Source organism: Rana temporaria, chromosome 1 (genome assembly GCF_905171775.1).
Source record: "Rana temporaria chromosome 1, aRanTem1.1, whole genome shotgun sequence".
NCBI lineage: Eukaryota > Metazoa > Chordata > Amphibia > Anura > Ranidae > Rana > Rana temporaria.
The window spans coordinates 466,110,807-466,137,681 of record NC_053489.1 but is presented as its reverse complement, the minus strand read 5'-3'; the positions used below and the strand labels follow the sequence as shown (position 1 = coordinate 466,137,681).

At 43.6% G+C, this 26,875-nt stretch overlaps 1 protein-coding gene across 2 annotated transcripts in view; it reads right to left on the bottom strand.

Moving 5' to 3' along the window:
* Positions 1 to 26,875, bottom strand: part of LOC120917126 (complement C3-like) — a 284,580-nt gene that overhangs the window by 236,173 nt on the left and 21,532 nt on the right. For both annotated transcript variants that reach the window (XM_040328185.1, XM_040328194.1), the window contains exons 3-8: positions 20,451 to 20,613; positions 17,608 to 17,678; positions 16,722 to 16,810; positions 11,039 to 11,121; positions 6,832 to 6,919; positions 1,112 to 1,211 (exon numbers count right to left, since the gene is read on the bottom strand). In XM_040328185.1, the coding sequence (XP_040184119.1) occupies positions 1,112 to 1,211; positions 6,832 to 6,919; positions 11,039 to 11,121; positions 16,722 to 16,810; positions 17,608 to 17,678; positions 20,451 to 20,613 (594 nt within the window). The remainder of the gene's footprint in view (positions 1 to 1,111; positions 1,212 to 6,831; positions 6,920 to 11,038; positions 11,122 to 16,721; positions 16,811 to 17,607; positions 17,679 to 20,450; positions 20,614 to 26,875) is intronic.

Sequence of the window (26,875 nt, the reverse complement as noted above, 5' to 3'; positions counted from 1 at the left end):
CCCAATGCATGATAAACACAGGGGGCTGTTACAGCAGCAGTACAGGTTCCCGATTATGCCCCCCTCAAAAATATCAAAACAATATTTTCACTTAAAATACACCAAAAATATTATTAGTAGACACAAACAAAACATACTATACAAAATTCCTGCTAAAGTTAAGAGATAAAACTATATTGAGTTAATACATAAAGCTCTGTGTGTGAAGGAGTACTCTTGGGGCTAATTCACATGAGTGCTGTGGCCTGTATAGTTAGAATCACATTGTTTTTGGCTTGAGCTGTGTGTGTGCAGGCAGCCTATGTTACGCTACAGGGACACAGCAGTTGTATAAACACAGAGGCAGGTCCTAATTTGACAGGTGTATGGATGCAGGTGTACAGCCCTAACCACAGACAGTGTTCGTTTGGGGCCACTAACCTGCACAACTGTCAGATTAGGACCTGTGGCCGTGTCCGTACAGCCAATGAATCCCCATAGAATAACAGGCAGCTCCAGCCACACAAACAAACTGCTCATTTAGACTGTATGGGCCAAGGAACCCATGTGAATAAGTGGGTAGGGGGGTGATTGAAGCAGCGGGGGGGGGGGGGGGGCAAATACTACAACTGACCTTCCTGTGGCTCCCCCAGCAGCAGCTGGGATTTGTTTTTAGGGATTGCAAGACCACCAATAAGGCAGTAGAGCCAGCCTTTCTGCTTGTCAGGTGCCCGAACCCCCCTGTTTAATTGATAGGGCCCAGGCCCCATACAAGAGGGCTGGCTCTACTGCATTATTGGCGGGCCCTGGCTAATAGCTACAACAAATGTAATATATCTTTTTATCTAGCTATTTGCATTGAGTTCAGTTTTAAAGCTGAACTCCAGTCTTACCTTCCATCTTGCACAGTTATACAGGTCCTCTTCTGTACTAAAATTGCTTACTACTGATAAGCTCACAGCGTGCATTAGAAGCTTCTACAAGTCAGATAGAGGCCTCCTATCCGGCCTCAAGCATCATCTACCTATTTCTCCTCCCCAGCCTCATACTACATACCATGGCCTACATCTAGAGTGTAAAGTATTAAAAAAAAAAAATCAGGTTAAGAGAGCTGTAAAACTATAGTAAATACCTGTTCTCTTTGCATAGATCCTTGCAAAGTCTTCAAAAAATCTTTGTATAATCCAAAGATGGCAACAGCATAGCCATTTACATTCTCACCAAACAGATATCTAAATTAAAAAAGAACATAAAAATAAGGAAACATTTGGGTAAAAAAAAAAAATGTAATATAATACAAATCTACATATATTATACAGTACGTATGTATGTATGCCCTTTTTGTGCTGTGCTGTTACCATATGAAGCAAGTATGTCAAATAACTAGTGCTGGTTAGAATACAAAAGCAACATTTAGAAAGGTTTCCATGGATAAAAATGTTCCTTTTCTCCAACTTCAGTATATGAAGCCTATAAAACTTTACAGTCTTCATAGAAGGCAAAAAATAAATAAAAAATAAGGTTTTACAATCTGAGTAAAAATCAATTGCAATATACACACAAGAGCACTTGGACTGATAGACAAGCTTAGTGCTGACATACTTCACTGGGAAACCGCAGCAAGCATAAAAAAAAAATTGATTACTAGTCCCCATCAGGGTTGCCAACCAACTTTTTTTACTGTCAAAACATGGAAAATTTACTGACGAAGCACATTTTTTTACTGACTTTCTGAAATATGACAGAAACCCCTATTATAAACTAAGACAATCAATATTTAAAAAACACACTGGCCCAGATTCTCGTAGAATGGAGTAAATTTGGGCGGGCGTAACATATCTCATTTACGTTACGCCGCCGCAAGTTTTTCATGCAAGTGCTTTATTCACAAAGCACTTGCGTGTAAAGTTGCAGCGGCGTAGCGTAAATCACCCGGCGCAAGCCCGCCTAATTCAAATTAGGCGGGTAGGGGGCATGTAGCATTTAAATTAAGCGCGTTCCCGCGCCGGACGTGCTGCGCATGCGCCGTCCATAAAATATCCCAGGGTGCATTGCTCCAAATGACGTCGCAAGGACGTCATTGGTTTCGACGTGAACGTAAATGGCGTCCAGCCCCATTCACGGACGACTTACGCAAACTACGTAAAATTATAAATTTCGACGCGGGAACGACGGCCATACTTAACATTGATTGCACGTCATATACACAGGGGCAACTTTACGCCGGGACAAGCCTAACGTAAACGTCGTAACTTTACTGCGTCGGCCGCGCGTACGTTCGGGAATTCGCGTATCTAGCTAATTTGCATACTCAACGGGAAAAACTACGGAGGCAACACCTAGCGGACCAAAAAAAAATTGCATTTAAGATCCGACGGCGTAGGAGCCTTACGCCTGTCGGATCGAATGGATATCTATGCGTAACTGATTCTAAGAATCAGTCGCATAGATACGACGGCCCAGATTAGGACTTACGACGCCGTACATGGCGTTGCACCGTCGTAAGCCCTTTGAGAATCTGGGCCTCTGCAACCAGATTGCATGGTACCTCTGTATCATGTGATCTGGTGCAGGCAAATGCACTGCATTTGGAACCTGCATTTTGGGTGTCATTACCATTGCATTGACAACCGCAGAAGATCATAGAGGCAGCATGTTTTTAACACGGACCACATTCTGGTGTGAGCGGGCTCTTAGGGTATTTACACTCTGGATTGAGGAGCAAAAGAGAAACTTTTGGACAGCAGCAATGCCAGTCTGGGGGAAGGGTAGTGTTAGATGCACTAGCAGATTTTGATACACTAACAAATTGAAGCTAAACTCCAGATAACAATTTTTAACCACTTACGGACCCACCTGCTGTCATTATACATTGGTACTTTGAAGGGGGATATCGTTGTTATGGCAGCAGCTAGCTACCAAAACCTTGGGGTGGTTCGCTTTCAGATAAAAGTGGTCTCTGCAGCGGTTTCACCACAAGGTCACTTTTACCGGCAGAGGCGATCGCGTCCTTCTCCCTGTTAGGTATGGAGATGAGTGAGGAGAAGATGGCCCCCACCCGTCTCTATACCACTGCAGGACGGAAGCGACACCCAAAACGTCAGTTCCGCCCATAGCTCTTAAAGAGACTTTTTTTTATTATTCTTATTGCTGTTAGTGTAAATATGAGATCTAAGGTCTTTTTGCCCCCAGATCTAATATTTAAGAGGTCCTGTCTTGCTTTTTTTCTATTACATTCCTTGTATTAGAAATAAAAGTGACACAATTGTTTTTTTTTTACAAGAACAGTGTAAAAATAAATAAGAAAAAAAAATTCAACGCACCCCGTCCCGCCGAGCTCGCGTGCAGAAGCGAAAGCATACGTGAGCAGCGCCCGCATATGAAAACGGTGTTCAAACCACACATGTGAGGTATCACCTCGATTGTTATGCCGCGTACACACCATCACTTTATGTGATGAAAAAAAACGAAGTTTTAAATCATGAAATAAAACGACGTTTTTGAAACTTCATTTTCAAAAACGACGTTGCCTACACACCATCGTTTTTTCAAAATGCTCTAGCAAAGCGAGGTTACGTTCAGCACTCTTTTCCATTGAAGCTAGCTTCATAACTTGCTTCGGAGCATGCGCGGGTTTAAAAACGTCATTTTAAACGTCGTTTTGCCCACACACTATCATTTTAATTGACACAAAAAACGACGTTTTGAAAAACGACACATAAAATTGAAGCATGCTTCAATTTTTTTTGGTAGTTTTTCACAAGACATAAAACAACGCTTTCCCCCCACACGGTCATTTTAATTGACGTTTTTCAAAACGTCGTTTTTTTTCATCACATAAAGTAATGGTGTGTACGCGGCATTAGAGTAAGAGCAATAATTCTAGCTCTAGACCTCCTCTGTAACTTAAAACATGCAACCTGTAGAATTTTTTAAACATCGCCTATGGAGATTTTAAAGGGTAAAAGTTTGTCACCATTCCACAAGCGGACACAATTTTGAAGCGTGACATGTTGGGTATCAATTTACTCGGCGTAACATTAACCTTCACAATATAAAAAAAAATTAGGCTAACTTTACTGTTGTCTTATTTTTTCATTCTAAAAAGAGTATTCTTTTCCAAAAAAAGTGTGCTTATAAGACTGCTACGCAAATATGGTGTGACAGAAAGTATTGCAACCACCACCATTTTATTCTCCAGGGTGTTAGAAAAATATATATATATATATAGGGGAAGATCCACAGAACAATTATGCCGGCGTATCTCTTGATACGCCGCGTAATTTCAAATTTTGCGCGTCGTATCTTTGTTTTGTATCTTCAAAACAAGATACAACGGCATCTCGGCTAGATCCGACAGGCGTACGTCTTAGTACGCCGTCAGATCTAAGCTGCAATTCTTCGGCGGCCGCCAGGTGGCGTTTCCGTCGAATTCCGCGTCGAGTGTGCAAATTAGAAAGTTACGGCGATCCACGAACGTACGTCCGGCCAGCGCATTTTTTACGTCGTTTGCGTTCGGCTTTTTCCGGCATATAGTTAAAGCTACTGTTATGAGGCGTACTCAATGTTAAGTATGGTCGTCCTTCCCGCGTAGAAATTTGACATTTTTACGTCGTTTGCGTAAGTCATTCGCAAATAGGGATTTGCGTAGAATGACATCACCGTCGGAAGCATTGGCTTGTTCCGGGTTAATTTCGAGCATGCGCACTGGGATACCCCCATGGGCGGCGCATGCAAAGTTAAAAAAAAAATGTTGTTTACGTCGGGTCACAACGTATTGACATAAAACACGCCCCCATCACAGCCATTTGAATTCCATGCTATTACACCGCCAAAGATACACTACGCCGCCGTAACTTACGGCGCAGATTTAAAAAAAAAAGTAAGTTACGGCGGCGTAGTGTATCTTAGATAAATGCGCCGCTGTACGAGGATCTGCCCCAAAATGTTTGGGGGTTTTAATTAATTTTCTAGCAACAAAAATATGTTTTTAACTTGTGTAGCACTACCTCCGAAGGAGCTGCTGGTTTATATTTGGGCCTGCCGTTACCTTACTGTTCCATGCACTCGTCTCAGGGGTTCTCCTTGAAGAGTTTTCAATAAGAAATGTCTGCACCAACACAAAGTCTCTTTCAAGGGTTTTATTGAGCAACAGTTCTCCTACAGAGGGGTAGGGGGATGGGGAGACTCAGGTACCTTTGCTTTGCGGATCACGGGTACAAACTTAGATCCAGAGGATTAACTTGGTTCCATGCTGGATTCCAGCAACCACCAGATAGGCCCACTCTCACTGGACTAGCAGCTAGGGCGAAGCTCGCTGAAGTCTCTGCCACAGACTCGATAAGTCTCTGCCACAAGATTGTGCGACTACTCATGCACTTTGTAGAAATTTCAATACACGACTCACGGTGCCAAGAATCTTTCAGCCAACCCGGCAGCACAGTGAGGTAAAACTGACAGGATAAGTCCTTCAATTCAATCCTAGTGGTTCAGCTCCCTTGACGTAGGCAAGATAGTGAAGGACCGTCCCTGGACTAGTAGGCCCCGGCAACCTCCGGGCCTACTCTCAGTTACGAAGCCTCGGGCCAGCCGGCCCCATGACCATAAACATGACCATAAACACACATCACCTGAAGCCAGGAGGGCCATCAGGTCAGGATCGGAAGACCCCGCCAAAATGGTGTCCGTCCCTTAAAGCGGGGTTTCCACTACATTTTGCATTCTTTAAAAGTATGTTCGTTCATTACTCGTTGTGACTGCATAAATAGTGTCACTTACTATGTCTAAATGACCTCCCGTTCCGCAGATTCTCAGCAAAGAACACTTTATATTTTGTTGTTCCGATGGATGTCATTTTGCTTGTGGGCATAATGAATCAAGCAATTACTTCGTGGATTTCTGGATTGACGAATAGTAAAGCGCCGCCGCGCCGTCAACCAATTGAGTTTCACAGGGGAGGCGCACGGCATCATCTGACTACATTTCCCAGGAGCATTAGCGACGAGAGCCGAGGGAGCTGACGTCAGGATCCTCAGGGGATAGGAAGGCAGATTTCGTGGGACCGCATAGCAACAGGCATTTCAAGGTGGGTAAAACATTTCTTTTTTTTCTTTTTGTGTAATCTACATTTTTAAGCAAAAACATTTTTTTTGATGGAACCTCCACTTTAAGTACCCTCCCCCAGAATGCACAGCTGGTTGACCACGCCCCCTGAGCCACTTTCTGGAAAGAGGTACCCAATGCATCCAGCCTGTTGCCTTTCCAACCTTGCCCTGCGGTGACAGCGACACCCACCATCAGGGGGAAAATCATGCAACCCAGCTGAACTGAAACAGAAGAGTCAATTTAGCATAATCTTTCTGAGCCAAACTATTGCTCAGACAACTATAATTTAACACATAGCGCCCCCTCAATGGGAGCAAGGCGCTACTAGTAAATACCAAATCTCAAAACGAGGCTCGGGCTGAAGTGGTTAAGCAGGTACAGGAACAGTTTTTCCTTTTGGGATAAAGATTTTACATAAACAAATAAAAGCTGATCATTGTAAGTACCCCTGTCAGTTTTAAATGGTTTGTCTCAGCCCTCTAACTGCTATATCTGCAGGGCAGTTTTTTTCTGTGAAAAACAACAGATGTACTGGCTGGATCACTAGATGAAAATAAAGGAAAAAAGCCTAAAAAAGAGAATGAATTTATCCCCCATATCTAAGAATTGGTAAGCTGCAATTTAATAAATGTTTTCTTTTGGGTTTAATACTGCTTTAAGCTCACATCAACACTTGCATGTTTTAATGAATCCAATGTCTTAGACCTCAAGACAAGGTTCAGATAAGAGTTTGACTAATGTACTTACTTGGCTTTAATATTGACAACCAGTTCATCATCTTTATAATAGAAAAACTTATTTGTTGTATCCAACTCAACACTGAACGTTGGAAGTACTGGAAAAGAAAAAAGGACTTATTGTCAGCAGAATTACATATTAGCACCAAATCACTAACGTTCAAAGTAATAGTTCATCATATTTTCTACATTTTCCTAAATTAAATGTTATGTACTTCCCCTAATTAAACGTGAAGTAGAATTTATTTTATATATTCTGAATAATTATGTATGAAATCCCTGAAATAATTGACCCTAGTGTTGAGCCATATGACTGGTGGTCAACTCATTTTGAAACCCAAATGTTTTTTTTTCAAAAGATCACTGCAAGCAGTAATGATATTATCGAAGTGCAGCTGACCCTAGCTGTATTTTATCTATACCAGGGGTCTCCAAACTTTCTAAACAAAGGGCCAGTTTACTATCCTTCAGACTGTAGAGGGGGCTGGACTGTGGCCAGTGGGAGTAGAAAATATCCTGGCGTTGGTAACAATGCACCATTATTGGTGTCAGCGGGAGGAATAATGCCCCATCATTGGTGTTAATGGGAGGATTATTGCCCAATTATTGGTGTCAGTGGGAGGAATAGTGCCCCATTGTTGGTGTCAGTGGAAAGAATTATGCCACATTCTTAATGTCCGTGGGAGGAATAGTGCCCCACAGGCCGGAGATAAAGGCAAGCAAAGGGTCCCATCTGGCCTTTCAGGGGGTGGGGGACAGCATACCTGTCTTTCACAGGTATGCTTTCCCCACTTTCAGGAGCCTCAGCTGCAGGTATTGACATCACAGCTGGGGCTCCCTCCTCCTCCCCCGGCTGCCAGGGCCAGTTAGTAGAGAGGAGCGGAGCCTCGTGCATGAGCAGTAGGGTTCCCGGTGTGAGGCCGTAAGGCTACACTGCCAGGTTCCCTTACTCACAATGGAGGCGGCAGCTGACAGCTGATGGAAACATCAGCTGTGGTCCTGACATCGCTGGACTCCAGGACAGGTAGGTGTCCAATTATTAAAATTCAGCAGCTGCAGTAGGTGCAGCTTCTGGCTTTTCATTTTTGCAGCGGTGGGTGGACCTCCGCTTTAATTTAGGCCAATCAGTGCACAATAAGGGTGGTCATTGGGGGGGGTGGGATTATAGGCAGCACTCCATTACAGGCACCTGGGGCCAGATTCATAAAGAATTGCGGCGGCGTAACGTATATCCTTTACGTTACTCCGCCGCAAGTTTTCGTCGTAAGTGCTTGATTCACAAAGCACTTGTGTGTAAACGTGCGGCGGCGTAGCGTAAAGCCGTCCGGCGCAAGCCCGCCTAATTCAAATGGGGCGGGGACCATTTAAATTAGGCGCGTTCCCACGACGAACGTACTGCGCATGCTCCGTTTTGAAATTTCCCGCCATGCTTTGCACAAAATGACGTCGCGTAACGTACTTTCGTCTTCCCGGACGACTTACGCAAAAAAAAAAAAATTTAAATTAGACGCGGGAACGACGGCCATACTTTAACATGGGCTGTCTATTGTTACACCACCTAAATAGCAGCCGTAACTTTGCGACGCGAAAAGCCGACTAGCGGCGACGTAAGAGAATGCGACGAATGCGCGTACCTTCGTGGATCGCCGTAAACAGATAATTAGCATACCCGACGCGGAAAATGACGTGATCTCCACCCAGCGGCGGCCGAAGTATTGCATCCTAAGATCCGAAGGCCTATGAAGCCGTACGCCTGTCGGATCTTAGCCAAATGCCGTCGTATCTTGTTTGTGAATTACAAATTAAGATACGACGCGGCAAATTTGAAAGTACGCCAGAGTATCAGCAGATACTCCGGCGTACTTTTTCTGTGAATCTGGCCCCTGATTTCTAATGGTGGCTCTGATGCACTCTCCCTGCTCTTTACCTTAATATGCCTGATAATTGTTGTTGATACAGTACTCAACTTTTCTAAACCATCAAAATTTGAGAACCAGCTCTCAAATTTTTGCTGTCGGAAATTCCAACAGAAAAAAAAGATGGGGCCTCCACACGGTCGGAATTTCCGACCAAAAGTTCACATTAAACTTTTCTTGTCAGAAATTCCAACCTTGTGTACGCGGCATTACACTATGCTAGTTCTTTTTTTACCCTTATGTGCCATCCTAAATGAGAGATCACGCTTGCAGGAGTTCACTATTGGGAGCTTAAAGATCCTGGATTGAGACCCCAAAGGGGGAGGTGCTACTTGGACCAATTGGGGGCCACTCTGGGAGGTGAGCGCATAGTGTGACTGGTGAAGGGTCCACGTGGTGTCAAGTCACTCATTTGTTATCATTCACCGTTGGACTGTGTGTGGACAGCATTGGTTCACAATGAACTTTGCATGATATATATATATATGTGTTATAAGTTTTATAACCACTAGAGGTCACTGGTTGTACATATTAATGTTATTGTGATTATATGTGTTATCATTTTTGTACCCACTAGAAGTCACTGGTTGCACATACCACTTTCGTGGTGATATATATAATATATTTTTGGTGTCATATGCAATTCTCCCACTAGGGGTCACTACTTTTAATTTATTTTATTTATTTTGTATTTACATTACATAGTATTAGTTTGGAAAAGAGGGAGCGCTTCACATATTTGTATTTTTACTCTGGTCTGCTAATAACAGTTAAGCAGCAACCTCTTAGATTTAATATATAGCATTTACTTTATATTAGTAGCGCAGGAGTACATTTCTTTTTATATGTTTTAAATGTAGATGTGTCCTTGAAACAAGTCACCAGGCCCTTCTGAGAGACCAGCCTTCATGCTGGCTCTCTCCAGCAAGGGACCTCCGCTGGATCTACTCAGTTTGAAGGCAAGAGAGAGTGAGCACATGGCCCCGTCCAATTATATATATCCTCTCCCAGAATGCACCAGTGGCCAAGAACCTCCTACTGGGCTGGCTAGAAGAAGAATAAATATTCATAGCTCAACCTAGTTGTACTATCTCATACTTCCCTGTGGTACCAGTGACATACCTCCCAACATTTTGAGATGGGAATGAGAGACACCTACTTGCAAACGTGCATAGGACACACACCCTGACACACCCCCTTTAAAGGAGTATTAACCAAAAAAAGGTTAATTAAATTCACAAGAACTTTTTTTTTTACCACTACTATTCCTTTATATTGACTTTTAAAATTTACAAATGCAGCAATTTAGAAAGTGGATGAAAGTTTAGCGCTGGGAAACACTTTTTGAAAGGTAAAAAGTACATTTTATAAACATCTATACAGATCAGATAAAAATGAGGAACAAATGAGGAGAATGAGGGACAGAGGGACATTGCTCCAAATCAGGGACAGTCCCTCGAAATCAGGGACAGTTGGGAGCTATGCCAGTGACACTGGCAACATTAAGAAATGCAAATCCTAATTGAGAGTAGGGAAAGACCAGATAAACTGTACAATCAGTCTGAGCTGTCTACAGCCCAGCCAAACACTACATTTACACTATAGCCCCAGTTTAGGACCAGGAGGCTACATTCGTTTTGATACATACCTTATTTTAGACCCAGTGCCATCTAGGTTTCTGTGGTTCTCTATGCAATGCATGTGGATGATGGCTGGTATAAGGGGTTGGCAAGGTGTTGTACAGAGCTTTAAAGAAGACAGTATTCTCATAAGCCCTCAGCCCTGATGCAAGCAGTGGGCTAGATCTTGGGAGGAGTTAGGCAAATATCAAAAATAGCTTGATGGGTGGGTGGCGTGATGGGAATTCCTAAGCAGGCCATATTTACATGCAGGTCACGCCAGATAACAGCCACATATGATGCTCTGCCTCTATGAATGAAAGAACTGAAATCCAGTAAATGAAAGGCGCAGGTCAGAGACAGTCAGACCGGAGAGGAAATGGCTAGATGAATCTGGACATCGTCTAGCCAGGAAAGAGGAGAGGGCTCTCGGACTTGCTGCAGCTTCTAATGCACATTTTAAAAAGCTCACAGTGTGCAGTGAAATCAGAGTAATTTAAGGAGAGGAGCCTGTAACTGTGCAGGACTGAAGGTAAGGCTGGAGTTTAGCTTTGATGCTATAAAATGTATCCTGAAATGATGAAAGCCAAATAGTCCTACCAAGGTCATTTAGATGGCCAAAACTGAATGATTTATTATGTACATTGTCAAAAGATCAGCATTTTATTTTGAGTAAGCTCACCATATTCTCGCACTTCAAACTGTGTAGTATATTCTCTCTGTGGTGCATTTTCAAATTTTGCCACAAGTTTCCACATGCCAAAGCTATAGATACAGTATAACATAAAACAATAAGTTACATGTTTCCAACATCTTGGACCATTAAAAACAATATACACTAGCGAAATAATTCAGTGGACCTAGCATCACATTTATCTTTTAAATTAAGTGCAAGTGTGCTAAGTAAGGTGGAAGTGTGACACTTATGCCCCGTACACACCATCACTTTATGTGATGAAAAAAAACGACATTTTCTGTGAAGTAAAAAATGACGTTTTTGAAACTTCAATTTTCAAAGACGAAGTTGCCTACACACCATCGTTTTTCTCACAATGTTCTAGCAAAGCGAGGTTACGTTCCACCACGTTTTTCCATTGAAGCTCGCTTCATAAGTAGCTTCTGGGCATGCGCGGGTGAAAAAACGTCGTTTTAAACAACGTTTTTTGCTACACACAGTCAATTTCTGTGAAGTAAAAGTTGACGTTTTGAAAAACGACACATAAAATTGAAGCATGCTTCAAATTTTTTTTGGTCGTTTTTTAGAAGACATAAAACGACGTTTTCCCCCATACACGGTCAATTAAAGTGACGTTTTTAAAAACGTCATTTTTTTTCATCACATAAAGTGATGGTGTGTACGGGGCATTACAGTACAGACCAACAGTTTGGACACACCTTCTCATTCAAAGAGTTTTCTTTATTTTCATGACTATGAAAATTGTAGATTCACACTGAAGGCATCAAAACTATGAATTAACACATGTGGAATTATACATAACAAAAAAGTGTGAAACAACTGAAAATATATTTCATATTCTAGGTTCTTCAAAGTAGCCACCTTTTGCAGCAGACACATCTCTAGAACTGGTAAGAGGAGACTGTGTGAATCAGGCCTTCATGGTAGAATATCTGCTAGGAAACCACTGCTAAAGAAAGGCAACAAGCAGAAGAGACTTGTTTGGGCTAAAGAACACAAGGAATGGACATTAGACCAGTGGAAATCTGTGCTTTGGTCTGATGAGTCCAAACTTGAGATCTTTGGTTCCAACCCCTGTGTCTTTGTGCAACGCAGAAAAGGTGAACGGATGGACTCTACATGCCTGGTTCCCACCGTGAAGCATGGAGGAGGAGGTGTGATGGTGTGGGGGTGCTTTGCTGGTGACACTGTTGGGGATTTAATCAAAATTGAAGGCATACTGAACCAGCATGGCTACCACAGCATCTTGCAGCGGCATGCTATTCCATCCGGTTTGCGTTTAGTTAGACCATCATTTTTTTTTCAACAGAACAATGACCCCAAACACACCTCCAGGCTGTGTAAGGGCTATTTGACCAAGAAGGAGAGTGATGGGGTGCTACCTCTTGAAGCTCATCAAGAGAATGCCAAGAGTGTGCCAAGCAGTAATCAAATCAAAAGGTGGCTACTTTGAAGAACCTAGAATATGAAATATATTTTCAGTTGTGTCACACTTTTTTGTTATGTATAATTCCACATGTGTTCATTCATAGTTTTGATGCCTTCAGTGTGAATCTACAATTTTCATAGTCATGAAAATAAAGAAAAGTCTTTGAATGAGAAGGTGTGTCCAAACTTTTGGTCTGTACTGTATATATACAAATAGTGAAAAATAAGCACCATTCTCTTAACACATCTTTTGGGAAGGTGCCATAGAAAAACGGAACATCGTTGTCCACACACAAGCATATGGCCATGCACCCTTACTAATTAGGACTGTTTGTCACAAAACAGTCTGGCAACTGCAACAAATGGCACTGGCTGCATAGCTGGAAAGAGAACATGGCAAGATGCATCAGATGACGTTGATACCTTTCATCAGGAAGTACTGAGTTGGATGAAATGCATTATCACCTGATACTCCCCATCCCTTCTATTGGTATGGTATGGTTGTATGAGGAACTGGATGGCTCTGGGCATTGGCATCTGTACTCCCATCCTGAATGTGTTGGCGCGTTTCATCCATGTAGATGTCCTCAGGGTATGGACCAAATGTTTAAGGGGGGCTTTGGCACTGACATCATCACGCATGCAGGCTGGACTAGACAGCATGCTGAGATGTTTTTATGCTATTTAATTTCTTCCCTCTGTGAGTACAATTCCTTTGTTAAACATCGGTTGGTTTATAGTAATGTACTATGGGTTCTCCTTTTTTCTTTTGTGGTAAACTGGGGCTTACATTGAAGCTGTGATTTGGCATGAGCTCAATCATGACCTCAATTTGGGCTTACAACATCTGACATCTGACGCTACTGTTTAAATAAGAGGTAGAGGCGCTGAGGATCTGCCTGGCCTTGCTGCGGTGGGACCAGTTCACTGTTGGGCTGTGTCCCATGCCTAAGTGCTGTTAACCTCTTAAAGTTTGGGGTAAAAATTTCTGGTAAGCAATAGAGCTCTGTTTGGTGAGGGAGCATGGGGATCCTGTTTTTTTTTTTTTTTCAATCCCCTTGCACATACTAAAGACGAATAGACTGTCACTTTTCAAGGACATTTGATTTGACAGTTGCCATCTTTGTAGCCAGGTGCTGGACTACAGAAACATCGAGAAGGAGACATTGGGGTTGATTTACAAATGGACTGTGCACTTTGCAGAATGCAGTTGCACTCTGCATGAGCAGTTGCTCCAGAGCTTAGTAAATGAGCAGAAACTCTGCTGACTTCCATCACCCAATCGCGTGGAATCAAAAATGCAGTTTATTTTCCTCCTTGCATGTGATTGGGAATTTTTTGCAAAGTGACATTTCACAATATTCACTAAACTCTGAACAATGTCCCTTGCAAAGTGAACAGCCTATTTGCCATTTAGTAAATCAACCCCTAAGTCTGGAAATAGAATTATATTAAAGTGGAATTTCTTAATTAAAAAAAAAATGCAAGCAGGCAAGCTCTTTATTGCAGAAGAGACATTCAATAAACGTACCTACCTGCTCACATTTAGCTGTACAGTATACACTGAGCTGAACATGTATATCTTAGTTTACATTCTGGCACAGTACCTATGTGCCAGGCATGGGCGTAGCATAAGGGGTTGCAGGGGTCACAATCGCAACCCCGTCCCTAGCTCCAGGGGGCCCCTGCAGCCTCTCTGTCATATTATAATATCCTACACAAAGTCCAGCTCTGATCTCTCCTAGAGCCCCACAGCCACGCTCCAGTACTGGGCTTCCACTTTGCCTCCCACAGTCCACACCCCTCTGTTCTCATTGGCTAGGGAGAAGCTGTGAGCCATTTTCTGAATGGAGAGGAGCACAGGTGAGGACAGCCCAGGATGGGGAAGTGTCTGTGCTGTGTGCTGGCAACATGGAATGGTAACGGAGCTCAGTGAGTTAAGAGGAGAAGAGTGCTGTCCTTTAGCCACGATGGGACAGATGTCACTGGTGAGGTAAGACACCGCTCTGTGTCTCCTAGTCACCAGCTGGGATTCTCTGTACCCCTTCACCCAGGGATTACCCTACTTCCCTGACAACTGGGGAAAAGGCACACACCTCTAGGAGGTGACCATCCCCCAACACCTGCCAACGCTATCAGAGAAACCTTCAGAAATTGTTAAAACATATCCCTTAACACCTTCTGAAGGGCCCATGAAGAGCTGGATTTTGTGTCACATGGCTTTGCCCCCCAGATCTAAGTTGCGCCCCCCCCCCCCAAAGCTCCCTGACCAACCCTTCCGTCCTGAATGGTATGCCCGGCTGCTGAGCTCCTTTCCTATTACTTCACTCTATACTGTTCTTCCTCTGCAGGGCTGAAATCACATTCCTTTACAACAGGGGTCGTCAACCCCCAGGCCGCAGCCCACAGCCGGGCCGTGGCCCTTCTGCTGCTGGGCCGTGGGTGTGGACGGCCAGCCAGGAAGAGAGACCTGGGCACCTGGTATGAGAGAGCTGGGTGGATGGAAGAAGCGAGCGGGCGGTCAAGCCAAGATAATCTCTCTCCTTCCTCTGAAAGGTGAGACCGGCTGCAGTGCAGCATGAGGAGGGAGACACCCTGCGACAGAGGGGCGATCCCACAGAGTGTGGCAGAATCATCAGTGACAGGTGACCTGTGTGTGGGAGTACAGGTGGGCTGGGACTTGTAGTTCACCCCCTCAGCTGTCTGCCTCACATACTACCAGGGGCGCTCCACTCACGCTGCATCTGATGACAGGCACTGTGGCAGGTGGCGTGGCAAGTGACATTCCACATCTGGTGACAGGCAGGGTGACAGGCAGCGTGGCAGGTGGTGTGGAAAGTGACATTCCACATCTGGTGAAAGGCAGCGTGGCAAGTGACATTCCACATCTGGTGACAGGCAGCGTGGCAGGTGGCATGGCAAGTGAAATTCACATCTGGTGACAGGCAGTGTGGCAGGGGTGTGGCAAGTGACAATCCACATCTTGTGACAAGCAGCGTGGCAGGTGACGTGGCAAGTGACATTCCGCATCTGGTGACAGGCAACGTGGAAGCAATGTGACATGTTTAGGGCCCAAACTGATTCTGCATTATGGTGAGTTTAACTATTTAATTTATTACTACACTGTAATAATAGAAATAATGTGCTTCAATCACCCTGACACCATATCAAGCATGGTGCTGTGATGATTGAAGCGCTAACACGAGCCATTGCCCGGGAAAAATCATTTACACCCCGTGTGATCACCCCCCCCCCCCTCCCCCTGTCCTTGGCATAATTTTCTTCCATGCAGCCTGTCCCCGGTGCCAAAAAGGTTGGGGACCACTGCTTTACAACACATCCAGTCAACCACGATCTGCACGTCGTGTATCTGCCTACTGCAACTACACTGCGGTTCCGAACATTTCACAGGTCAGAAGGGCAACATAAAAGCCAGATACACCCTGTGAAGGCTGACAGACTGTGTGTAAAGGAATGTGATTTCAGCACTGTGCAGTATGGGGGGGAGCTGTATACAGTGCTGGGATGGGAAAAAAAGCTCTGCCAAGTGACCTGCCAGGGGTCCCTGTCCTCTGATTCTTTAGCAGTGATCCCTGTCCTCTGATGTAAGGGGGAACCCTGGGAACTCAAAGCTCTTAAGCCACTTAATCTTGGCTTGCGGTGGAAGTGGAGGGTGGTATTCGGGGGGGGGGGGGGGCAGGTCAATATTTGCATTGGGGCCCACAAGCTTCAAGCTATGCCTCTGGTGCCAGGGTTACTGTACTGCCACACATGTGCAGGAGTGACCTCATCACGCACTGGCCAATTAAGTTGGCCATAGACCGGCACCCAGAAGAAACCAAGCTGAAGATGCCAATAAGGGACCTTGAACCATTGAAACAGAGGTAAGTATTTTGGACTTTAGCACACCCTCCCACTTACCCCTTCCCTTTAGCATCTGGACTGGAATGGACCAGCTCACCTACAAATAATTTTTTTCTTAGTACCGAAATCTTTACACATACTGTAGCTTTTTATCAATTAAATTTTCAGATACATTACCTAAATACTGCATAAAAAAAGGCACAAGAGAACATTTGGAAGACCAGTAAAAAATAAAATGTTGCACTCACCCATACCTGTTACATCCCGTAAAAATGTGCCCACCATTGTAGATTTTGCTTGAAGAGTGCAACGTTTACCTATATCGCCTTGTTGGTAAAACTGATATGAGACGTCAACAAAATAAAAATAAACTTACGTGACCAGCTCTGGGATCTTCATTGTGAATGAGAATATTCCATTCTTTATTACACGGGTGTCCTTATTCACAATTATACCTTCAGGATTCTGTAAACATGAACATTGATATATTTTTCTATTTCTCACTCTCTTTACCGCCCTAACTTATTGTCTCATGTGTACTCACAGTTATTTACATATTCTATTGGTTATGGCAAATCATGGACACACTAGCATTTCTGTGTTAAAAGTACAACCAAACAAATAAAAAGAAAGAGGTCTCCATTCACAGAACCAAGGTGTTTTCCCAAAATACCGCATACGATCCTAAAAATATTCACAATTGCTTTATGTGGTATTTACTATCTGCAACGTAGAGAGCGTCCTGACTTTCCTGCTCGTGAGGGCAGGAGAGTCAGGACGCTCTCTATGTTGCAGATAGAGAAAGGACCTGTGTGTTAGTGGGCGTCCTGACTCTGCTGCTTGCCCCCTCCCCCCTCAAGGGAGAGGGCAAGCACGACACTCCACACCAGGGAGAAAGCCTAGCATTACTGTTTGAAGATACAGACAGAAGAACAGGAAGTGAGGATTTCTCAGAAGAAATACGGACATTTAAAAGCAAAATGGAAGGATGAGGTAAGTGAAGGAGGACTGCACTAAGGTAAAGGAAGCTATTTAGGAAAAAATGGTTTTACCTTTACAACCCCTTTAAATCAAGTATTGATCTTTTCATTGGTTTGCCAGCCTCCACTAATAAAAGCACTCTTAAGCCAGCAAACAAATGAAAACAAAACATTTTCAACAGTGGCGCTCCCAGTCACTGTGCCCTGGTGCATTTGATGAAACTGCTTTATTCATTACAGTAGTTTTAAATAGATATAATCTTTACCTCAGACATAGCATACCTCTAACATGATTTCAACATTTCGTTCGGTAGGATCCAAGTTCTTATCAGTTGAAAAAATTCTGTAATTGACTGAAGAAAAAATGAATTCACCTATTAAAAGACAATAATGGACAACCCTCCATCCAGACCCATCTTATGCCCCATCCTATGTTGCTTTAATTGTATGACTGATTTGTGCCAGTTATTAGCCCATGGCTTTCAAAACCAAGAAAAAGTATAAAAAAATCGACCCTCTTCTTTAAGGCTGACCCTCACTTGGAAAATAAACTTCCCCTCATCGGCTCCACCACCCTCCTCTTACACAGTGTGAAATATATATATTTTTTTATATAGTTAGGCTTTATTTTGAATAATGCCACCGCTTCCTTATTCTTCTCCTAGGTGTGGAAGGTGTAAACATTGGCCCCGCTGCATTCTGAAATGTCACATCACACACATCCCAGGAGGGGATGTTTCACTTAGCTTTACTAAATCTGGTACAGCTGTGCATAGTAACCAATCAGCTACCAGGTTTTATAGTCAAAGCCTGGTTGAACAAGCTGAAGTTAGAAGCTGATTGGTTACCATGTACAGCTGCACCAGATTCTGTGTTCACCAGTTTTAGTAAATAATGGGACTTGACAGACATGCAGTACTTTGTGCACGTACAGGTAGGCCAAGGTTTTTTGGCAGGTCACAAACATCTGGAAAAGACCTGCTAGTGTGTCTGTGTATGCCCAAACAGAATTAAGATGGTGGCACGCTATAAGAGAGTGCATGGAGAACTTCACCAGCAAGCAAGACTATGCTAGACTCTATGAACTAGTCACTATTGAGTATTGTCAGACAGGAACAATTGTTGCCCGGCTAAAAATTTGTTTTAGCCAGCTAGAGTGAATTCCTGACAACTTATCTCTAGTCGTTAACCCGACCCTAATACATAAACCTCACCTTAAAACGTATATCTTAAAATGAACCCTAAAAGTTAACCCAAACCCAACATTTATTATAAGCCAAAAATGTACCTAACTACTGTATACCTGGCAACCACTTTCAGCTTTCAAAATTGAGAATGGTCGAATGGACCAAACCAACCTGCCAACATACCTGTCTTAAAATATGTTTTATTTATATATATATTTATATATATATATATATATATATATATATATAGAAGATAGACAGTATATGTGTGTATATATATATATATATATATATATTGTGACAGAGCAAGGCTCTGTCCCTATGGAAATAGAGGGCTGGATTCAGATAGAATGGTCTATCTATGTGGCGGCGTAACGTATCTCAGATACGTTACGCCGCTGTAAATTTGGGCGCAAGTTCCGTATTCAGAAATAACTTGCGCCCTTAGTTACGACGGCGTAACGTATTTGGTCCGGCGTAAGCCCGCCTAATTCAAATGGGGATGATGTGGGCGTGTTTTATTATATTAACTGTGACCCCGCGTATTTGACGTATTTTACGAACGGCGCATGTGCCGTTCGTCGAATATCCCAGTGTGCATTGCTCCAAAGTACGCCGCAAGGAGGTATTGATTTCGACGTGAACGTAAATGACGTCCAGCAGGGGTAACTATACGCCTAAAAAAGCCTAACGTAAACGACGTAAAAAAATGCGCCGGCCAGACGTACGTTTCTGAATCGGCGTATATACCTAATTAGCATATTCCTCGCGTAAATATACGGAAGCGCCACCTAGCGGCCAGCGTAAATATGCAGCCTAAGATACTTACTCCTGTCGGATCTTAGGGAAATCTATGCGTAACTGATTCTCTGAATCAGGCGCATAGATACAACGGCCCACACTCAGAGATACGACGGCGTATCTGGAGATACGCCGTAGTATCTCGTATCTGAATCCGGCCCAGAGTCTGCATATAGCCAGATTGCAGAGCTGCAGAGCGTTTTGGCAGTTTTCTCAGATTTTTTTATTTCTGCATGGGGCTCTGTGGCTTGGAGAACCTCAGAGATATGGGTGGGATGGGATCTCCAACCCTGTGTCCAGATCTTATAGACAGCCTGCAGGGTGTGTGCCCAGGTGCACACAGCTCATATAATGAAGGGTTGGGGAGAGCAGAAGTGAGAGGAAGGTGGAGTTGGAGCAGTGGCTGCTAGTGGGTGTCTCTGTGTTGGGATAGATGCTGTGTGCATTAAGAAGCTCAAAGCTGTGGGCGTTGAAGGGCTTCAAGCTGTGTGCGTCCAAGGAGCCAGAAGCTGTGTGCATTGAGGGGCTTGAAGCTGTGTGCGTTTAAGGAGCCCAAAGACTGTAGGCATCCAAGACTGTTGGACTGGAAGATCTGGTGGTTTAAGGTACCAGTACCCATAGCAGCAGTGCTGTTGAAGAGTAGCCAGGTGGGCTAGTATTTTCAGTTATCTGTGAATGACGTTTAAACCCGTGTGGGATTCCTGAGTGGACTTTTGTTTTGTTTTTTTCTCATTTAATAAACGTGGGCTACCAGGCCCTTAACGATATATGCCTGTTTGGTGTGGACTCACTACAAGAAAACGCATCTACCACGAGAGCTAACAATCCCCTATGTCACAATATATATATAGTTGCTGGCCAGTTGCCTTGGCCCATTTGATAATTTTTGCAATTGAAAAAGGTTTAAAATTCTACATTGACCAGCATAATCCTTAAACTATCCTTTTACTCTTTACGGACCCTTCATAGGGCCTGAACTATTGGTTATGCTAAGATCTTAAGATACCATTTACAGCTTAATATATAAATGTTGAGCAGAAGTATCAAAATCATATGTCTCAAATATCCTTCTTTCCATCGCTGGTCAGCTTGTTGATATATCACGCTTGTATGCCCTTCTTTCAGAAACCCCCTTACCATTTTGGTTTGGTGTATAAATTGTTTTGGATGTCTGGATAAAAATATGTCCTGTGTCAGGAGAAAGGAGGATGACCCTTTTCAGGGTTATTTCTCTTGAGGTGGCCTGCACAATAACATATTGCTTCTCAGTAAGGTCTGAAGAGAGGAAACTTGGGGGGATCTAGAACAGACAGATAAAAAAGTAATAAGACTAGGCCTAAAGAAAACATTATTAATAAAAAGGAACTTAAAGCGGGAGTTCACCCGAAAAAAATGTTTTAACAGTAGATTGGGCCTAATTACGGGAAGCAGAATCGGGTGTTTTGATTAAAATCAATGCAGTACTTACCTTTTTTGAGATAGATGTTCTCCCGCCGCTTCCGGGTATGGTCTTCGGGACTGGGCGTTCCTATTTGATTGACAGCCTTCCGACGGCCGCATACAGCGCGTCACGAGTTGCCGAACGTCGGTGCGGCGCTATACGGCGCCTCGGCACCGATGTTCGGCTACTTTCGGAAACTGGTGACGCGCTGTATGTGACAGTCGGAAGGCTGTCGAACAAATAAGAACGCCCAGTCCCGCAGCCCATACCCGGAAGCGGCGGGAGAACATCTATCTCAAAAAAGGTAAGTACTGCATTGATTTAAATCAAAACACCCAATTCTGCTTCCCGTAATTAGCCTCAATCTAATGTTAAAAATTTATATTTTGGGTGAACCTCCACTTTAATCCATTAGTGCCATTGTCAGTATTGGGCTCAGCAGCATGTGACCATGAGTGTATTATATCTTACACACTCAAAGGTAGTCACCCAAATTATTTTTTTATTCTGTGAAATAGAGAATTTGTTGGGGGGCTGTGATACTGTTAAATGCTCATTTAGGTCTAGGGGACAGGAAAAGCAGTTTTACTAACTTTACTACTCCTCGGGCAGATGGCCCTTACCTATTCTCCAGCAGTGGACTGTTCCTCAGTGCCCTCAAATCCAACATCAAGCTATGGGCCCTGCACGGTTCTTGATGACATTAGAAGGATTCAGCCAACTGAGCACAGGGGAAAAGAGACTACAGAGACCAGTCTGGCAGCACAGTGGAGTCTGCATGAGGGAAGGATCAGGTACAGTAAGTAAAAGTGCTGTTCCCTGTCCCCTAGATGTAAAGAGCCCCAGTGCAAGGTAGGATTCTTTCTTGTCCAGAGTTTAGCTTTAATGCAACCAATTACAATAATATGTGAATGTCAATAAAAAAAATAAAAAAAAGTTAAATGTATTTTTAAACACATGTAGTATTTTGTCCCACTTACAGTACTGTACAAAAGTTTTCGTCAGGTGTGAAACAATGCTGTATTAGGAATGCTTTTAGAAGTAAGGAGAGAGCAGCTCCTATTACAAAACAGCTCTGAGAGTCTCTGCCTATGAGGAGAGGGTGTGTGTGCCTTTCCTCCAATCAGCAATGTTAGCTATCTTGGCTGTATGCCCAGACATCACACTCTGTTAACCAGGAAGAGAAAATCTCCTAACAAAATCTTAACTTTCTAAACTGTATATAAATGTGAAGACAGCAGATATACATATAAAACCTATATAGAGTGATTTGGTTAATCTCTGTGTATCATCTGAGGCTGTCCACTTCACTGGGTGTATAGGGGGGTTTACATCCACTTTAACAAAATGGAAAGTGAATGCACAGAATAGAAATCCAAATCAAATCAATATTTTACGTGACCACCATTTGTCTTCAAAAGAGCATCAATTCTTCTAGGAACCCTTGTACACAGTTTTGAAGCATTTCATTAAGTAGGTTGTGCCAAACATCTTGGAGAACTAACCACAGATCTTCTGTGGATGTAGGCTGCCTCAAATCCTTATGTCTCTTCATGTAATCCCAGACAGACTCGATGAGGTTGAGATCTGGGTTCTGTGGGGGCAAAACTATCACTTCCAGGACTCCCTGTTCTCCTATGTTTGGGGCCATTGTCCTGCTGCAGAATACATTTGGAGGATCTGTTTGTTTACATCAGTGTTTCCCAACTCCAGTCCTCAAGGCACACCAACAGGTCATGTTTTCAGGCGTTCCATTATTTTGCACAGGTGATTTGATCAGTTTCACTGCCTTAGTAATTACCACAGCCGTTTCATCTGAGGAAAATCCTGAAAACATGACCTGTTGGTGTGCCTTGAGGACTGGAGTTGGGAAACACTGGTTTACATTGACAGATCCCAATTCTGTCGCGCCCACTGTATCTATTGCACGAAGCAACGTACATCTACATCGATTCTCGCACTAGAGCCGACCTGCCACTGTAAAATTATGGCGGCTGTCGGAAAGTGGTTAACATACCCCTAAAATAAAGGAAAACCCTAAAATATTGCCTCTTAAAACAATAGGCCATTTTTTATGAAAAATTTGGATTTTGGTTTGGTTTGGTTTGAAACACATTATACTATGAAGGTTATTGGCCACCTACAGCCTTTGTTCTTGCTATTGTGATCACCACTAACATCACTTCTGGTCCACAGCCAGGTGTCCTCTGTACACAAAGGGCGGCCATCAGCTTGGTTGGTTTCCTGCTGGATTACAAAAACAAAAGAAGCAGCGCTCTATGAGTAAAGTAATATAACTTTATAGTCTAAAATGAAAAATAACAGAGGTATTGGCACATGCAGATATACAAATTAATTAAAATAGAATTACATGTATGTATAAAATTGTATGATAAAACAACAAGTCCAAAATGAAGGCCACTATGGGAGTCCTGTGATGGAATGGTTAAAATCGACACACTTGGCACGCTGTGAGGAAGTTACAAGGCTATACACCAGGACAGATAGCAAATCACTGATGGAGTAACTGACAAACAGTACCTCAGATGGATGGAAGACCCGCAGTAACAGATGGCTTGGAGGACGACTCAGATGGCAAACGAGCCAGTGGGGACACACCTCAGCAGGGAATCCCCAATGCCTGCCGTGGTGTCACAGCTGGATGGGTGCTCAGCTATAGTAAGAGAACCCAGGTGACTGGAGGGAGCCAATGGGGACACTTCCTCAGCAAGGAATCCTCCGCACCGCTGTGGTGTCTCAGGTGGATGGACGTGATGCTGGGAGGTGTTCCCATTGGCTCGTTTGTCATCTGAGTCCTCCTCCAAGCCATCTGTTACTGCAGGTCTTCCATCCATCTGAGGTACTGTTTGTCAGTTACTCCATCAGTGATTTGCTATCTGTCCTGGTGTATAGCCTTGTAACTTCCTCACAGCGTGCCAAGTGTGTCGATTTTAACCATTCCATCACAGGACTCCCATTGTGGCCTTCATTTTGGACTTGTTGATTTATCATACAATTTTATACATACATGTAGTTCTATTTTAATTAATTTTTATATCTGCATGTGCCAATACCTCTGTTATTTTTCATTTTAGACTATAAAGTTATATTACTTTACTCATAGAGCGCTGCTTCTTTTGTTTTTGTGTTTCCTTGCCCATTCTCCAAGTGGTTGGCAGCTGCACTGGGTACTGTACACTATATTTCACAGATTGCACTGTGTCTTGCTTCACATTGTTGCAGCGCCACAAGGGAGTTGTGTGTTTTTTGCTTCCTGCTGGATTACAAGCTCCAGAGCGGTGCCTTTTTTTTCCCTTTGCTCACCCATAGTTTTTTTGCCCACAATATGGCTACATGGATGGGTATTAGCATTGACCATTCCCAGCCTCCATGTCACTCCAGGAGTTGTAAGACCTACTGTGCTGTTAGGCTCGGTTCACACTGGATGCCAATGCCGCTCCCAGCAGGGGTCCTGTGCGTCTTGGTTCGCCGTTTCAGGTCGAATTTTGGACTGTTCAATAAAACGGTTTTAGCCCATTTCTTGGAATAAGATTAATAATCCCTTTGTATACAAGTCTATGTATTTTGGATGGTTCCTTTCAGAGAACTTCTAGTGTGCTGCATTTAACTGCACATTTTTATGGAAAGGTTTATTTATAAAAAAAAGAAGAAGCAGATTTCCCTAAAATATATACCCTATCAATGGGAGGCCTTGCAGCAAAAAATAAATAAAAAATCAAATGTTTGCTATAGACAGACAGGACAGAGAAAAAAGGACATCTGGCCTGAAATCAATCACAAAATGAAATTAAACACACACAAAAAAATTTTTTTTGGGCCCTTCTAATACTACTGGCTATGGTTCAGGTACATTATGGTTAAAAACAAAAATATCCCTGGGCAAATCTGTAAATTCTCTGGGACTGCAAATCTCAAACCTGCAGGATTCTTAGTGAACCTAAACTTCATCTTTCACATGGGTGCCTCCGTGGTACGGAATCGGCTTGTTCATCGGGGGATCACTCCGCTGATCCCCGCTGAGCAGGCGGATGACAGGTCCATTGCCTCTCACTTTGAAAAGCAGACGGACAGTTTTCATCCAATCATATCCAATCAGATCTGCCAGATGGATGGAAAATAGGACCACCATCCATCTGAATTTTGCGGACAGGATCGGGTCGGACAGCGGTGGATGTCACTGGGGAGACTGGAGGGTCCGATCAGATCCACCTGAAAAACTGACAGGCTGACCTGATTGAACAGCCCTGTGAAAGGGCCCTAAGCCTGATAGTGCTGTCAGCCAATTCCTGCCAGCGTTGACGTAAGTGTTTTAGCAGAGGGGCAGGCCCCCTGTCAGAACACAAGGGAGGTTATTTACGAAAGGCAAATCCACTTTGCACTACAAGTGCAAACTACAATTGCAAAGTGCACTTGGAAGTGCAGTCGCTGTAGATCCGAGGGGGACATGCAAGGAAAAAAAAAAACAGCATTTTAGCTTGCACATGATTGGATGATAAAATCAGCAGAGCTCCCCCTCATTTCCGATCTACCCCTCAGATTTACAGCGACTGCACTTCCAAGTGTACTTTCAGTGCAATTTCAAGTGCACTTTGCACTTGTATAGGTAGGAATAACAATGTTAAAATATGGCCGCTGTTCCCGCCGCGAGGTTCGAATTTTTTACGTCGTTTGCGTAAGTCGTCCGCGAATCGGGAGTTACGTCGTTTACATCCACGTCAAAATCAATAGGCCCGTACGGCGTACTTAGCCGCAATGCGCCCTGGGAAATGTAGGCGCCCGGCGCATGCGCAGTGTGAAGAAGCGTCAAAAAACGTGAGGTCAAGCCTCATTTCCATACAACACGCCCCCCTCCAACCAATTTGAATTAGGCGCCCTTACGCCCGCTCGTTTGAGGCTACGCCGCCGTAGATTAGCAGGTAAGTAGATTGAAAATCACTACTAGCCTAGCTAATTTACGGCGGTGTAGCCTAAACAGGCTAGGCTACGCCGCCCTAAAGATAATCCAAAGTACCTGAATCTACCTAGTAGTTTGCACTTGTAGTGCAAAGTGGATTTGCCTTTCATAAATAACTTTCCAGTCGTGTCTTTTCTATTTCTGCCTTTCATAAATAACCCCTAATATCTCAGTGGGGAGATTGCTGTACCAACCTTGGATAGTTAGTACAGCGAGCTACTGCTGAACTCTACAGTTTTTTCTCATTCAGCCCATTGGGTTGACGGAAAAACACTGATAGTGTGTACCTAAAATGTTACTGCTGCAACCGAGATCTAGACAAATCTTTTGGCAGGTAAACAATTTCAATATACAGTATGTACTTTATGTGTGCCCTCAACCTGGAGGTCAACTTTATCAGAAATGAGAAACAAGCAGACGTATTTAAAAGAAAAAAGACAAAGTACAAACTGTGGCAACCATTGCAGCCAGACCTGCATATTTGATTTAGGTTTAGGGTGGCGATTTAAAAGGTATGAAGGCTGGAGGGTCAGCATTTTCAGACAACAGTCTGTCATGGCAGTCAACATGTATCACTCATGACCAGGGGTCAAGTCCTAGGGAAAAAAGTGTGGGAACTCCCACCCAAGATCCACTCCCCCACCAAAAAAAAAAAGACGATACGCTCATTTGCATAATTACTAAACTGCATGTTTTTTTCCCCGATCCACTGTACCTTAGTAATCCATTATGTTACTGGCCGCTTCCTGTATATGGATTCATCGGGTAGTGTGCGGGTATTCCCTACCTTCCTCGATGCCGCAATGTCTCCTGGGAGCTTTTGTCATGCTTCTTTCTAAATCCCGCTATAATTCACGGCAGACCTCTGCAATGTCTCCTGGGACAAAAGCTCTCAGGAGACATTGCGGCATCGAGGAAGTGACGGAATACCCGCACACTACCTGATGAATCTATATACAGGAATCGGCCAGTAACATAAGGTTCGCCTGCCCCTTACAGTGACTCGAGCTGGGCATCGCCGTTTAGTGAAGGATTGGCTCGGGCGGCTCGGCTGTTCTCGGCTGTTCTAGTCCTGCAAAGGGAACTGCGTTCCTGCTGTGAAAAAAGTGCAGGAACTCCGTTCCCACAGGACTTGAGCCCTGCTCA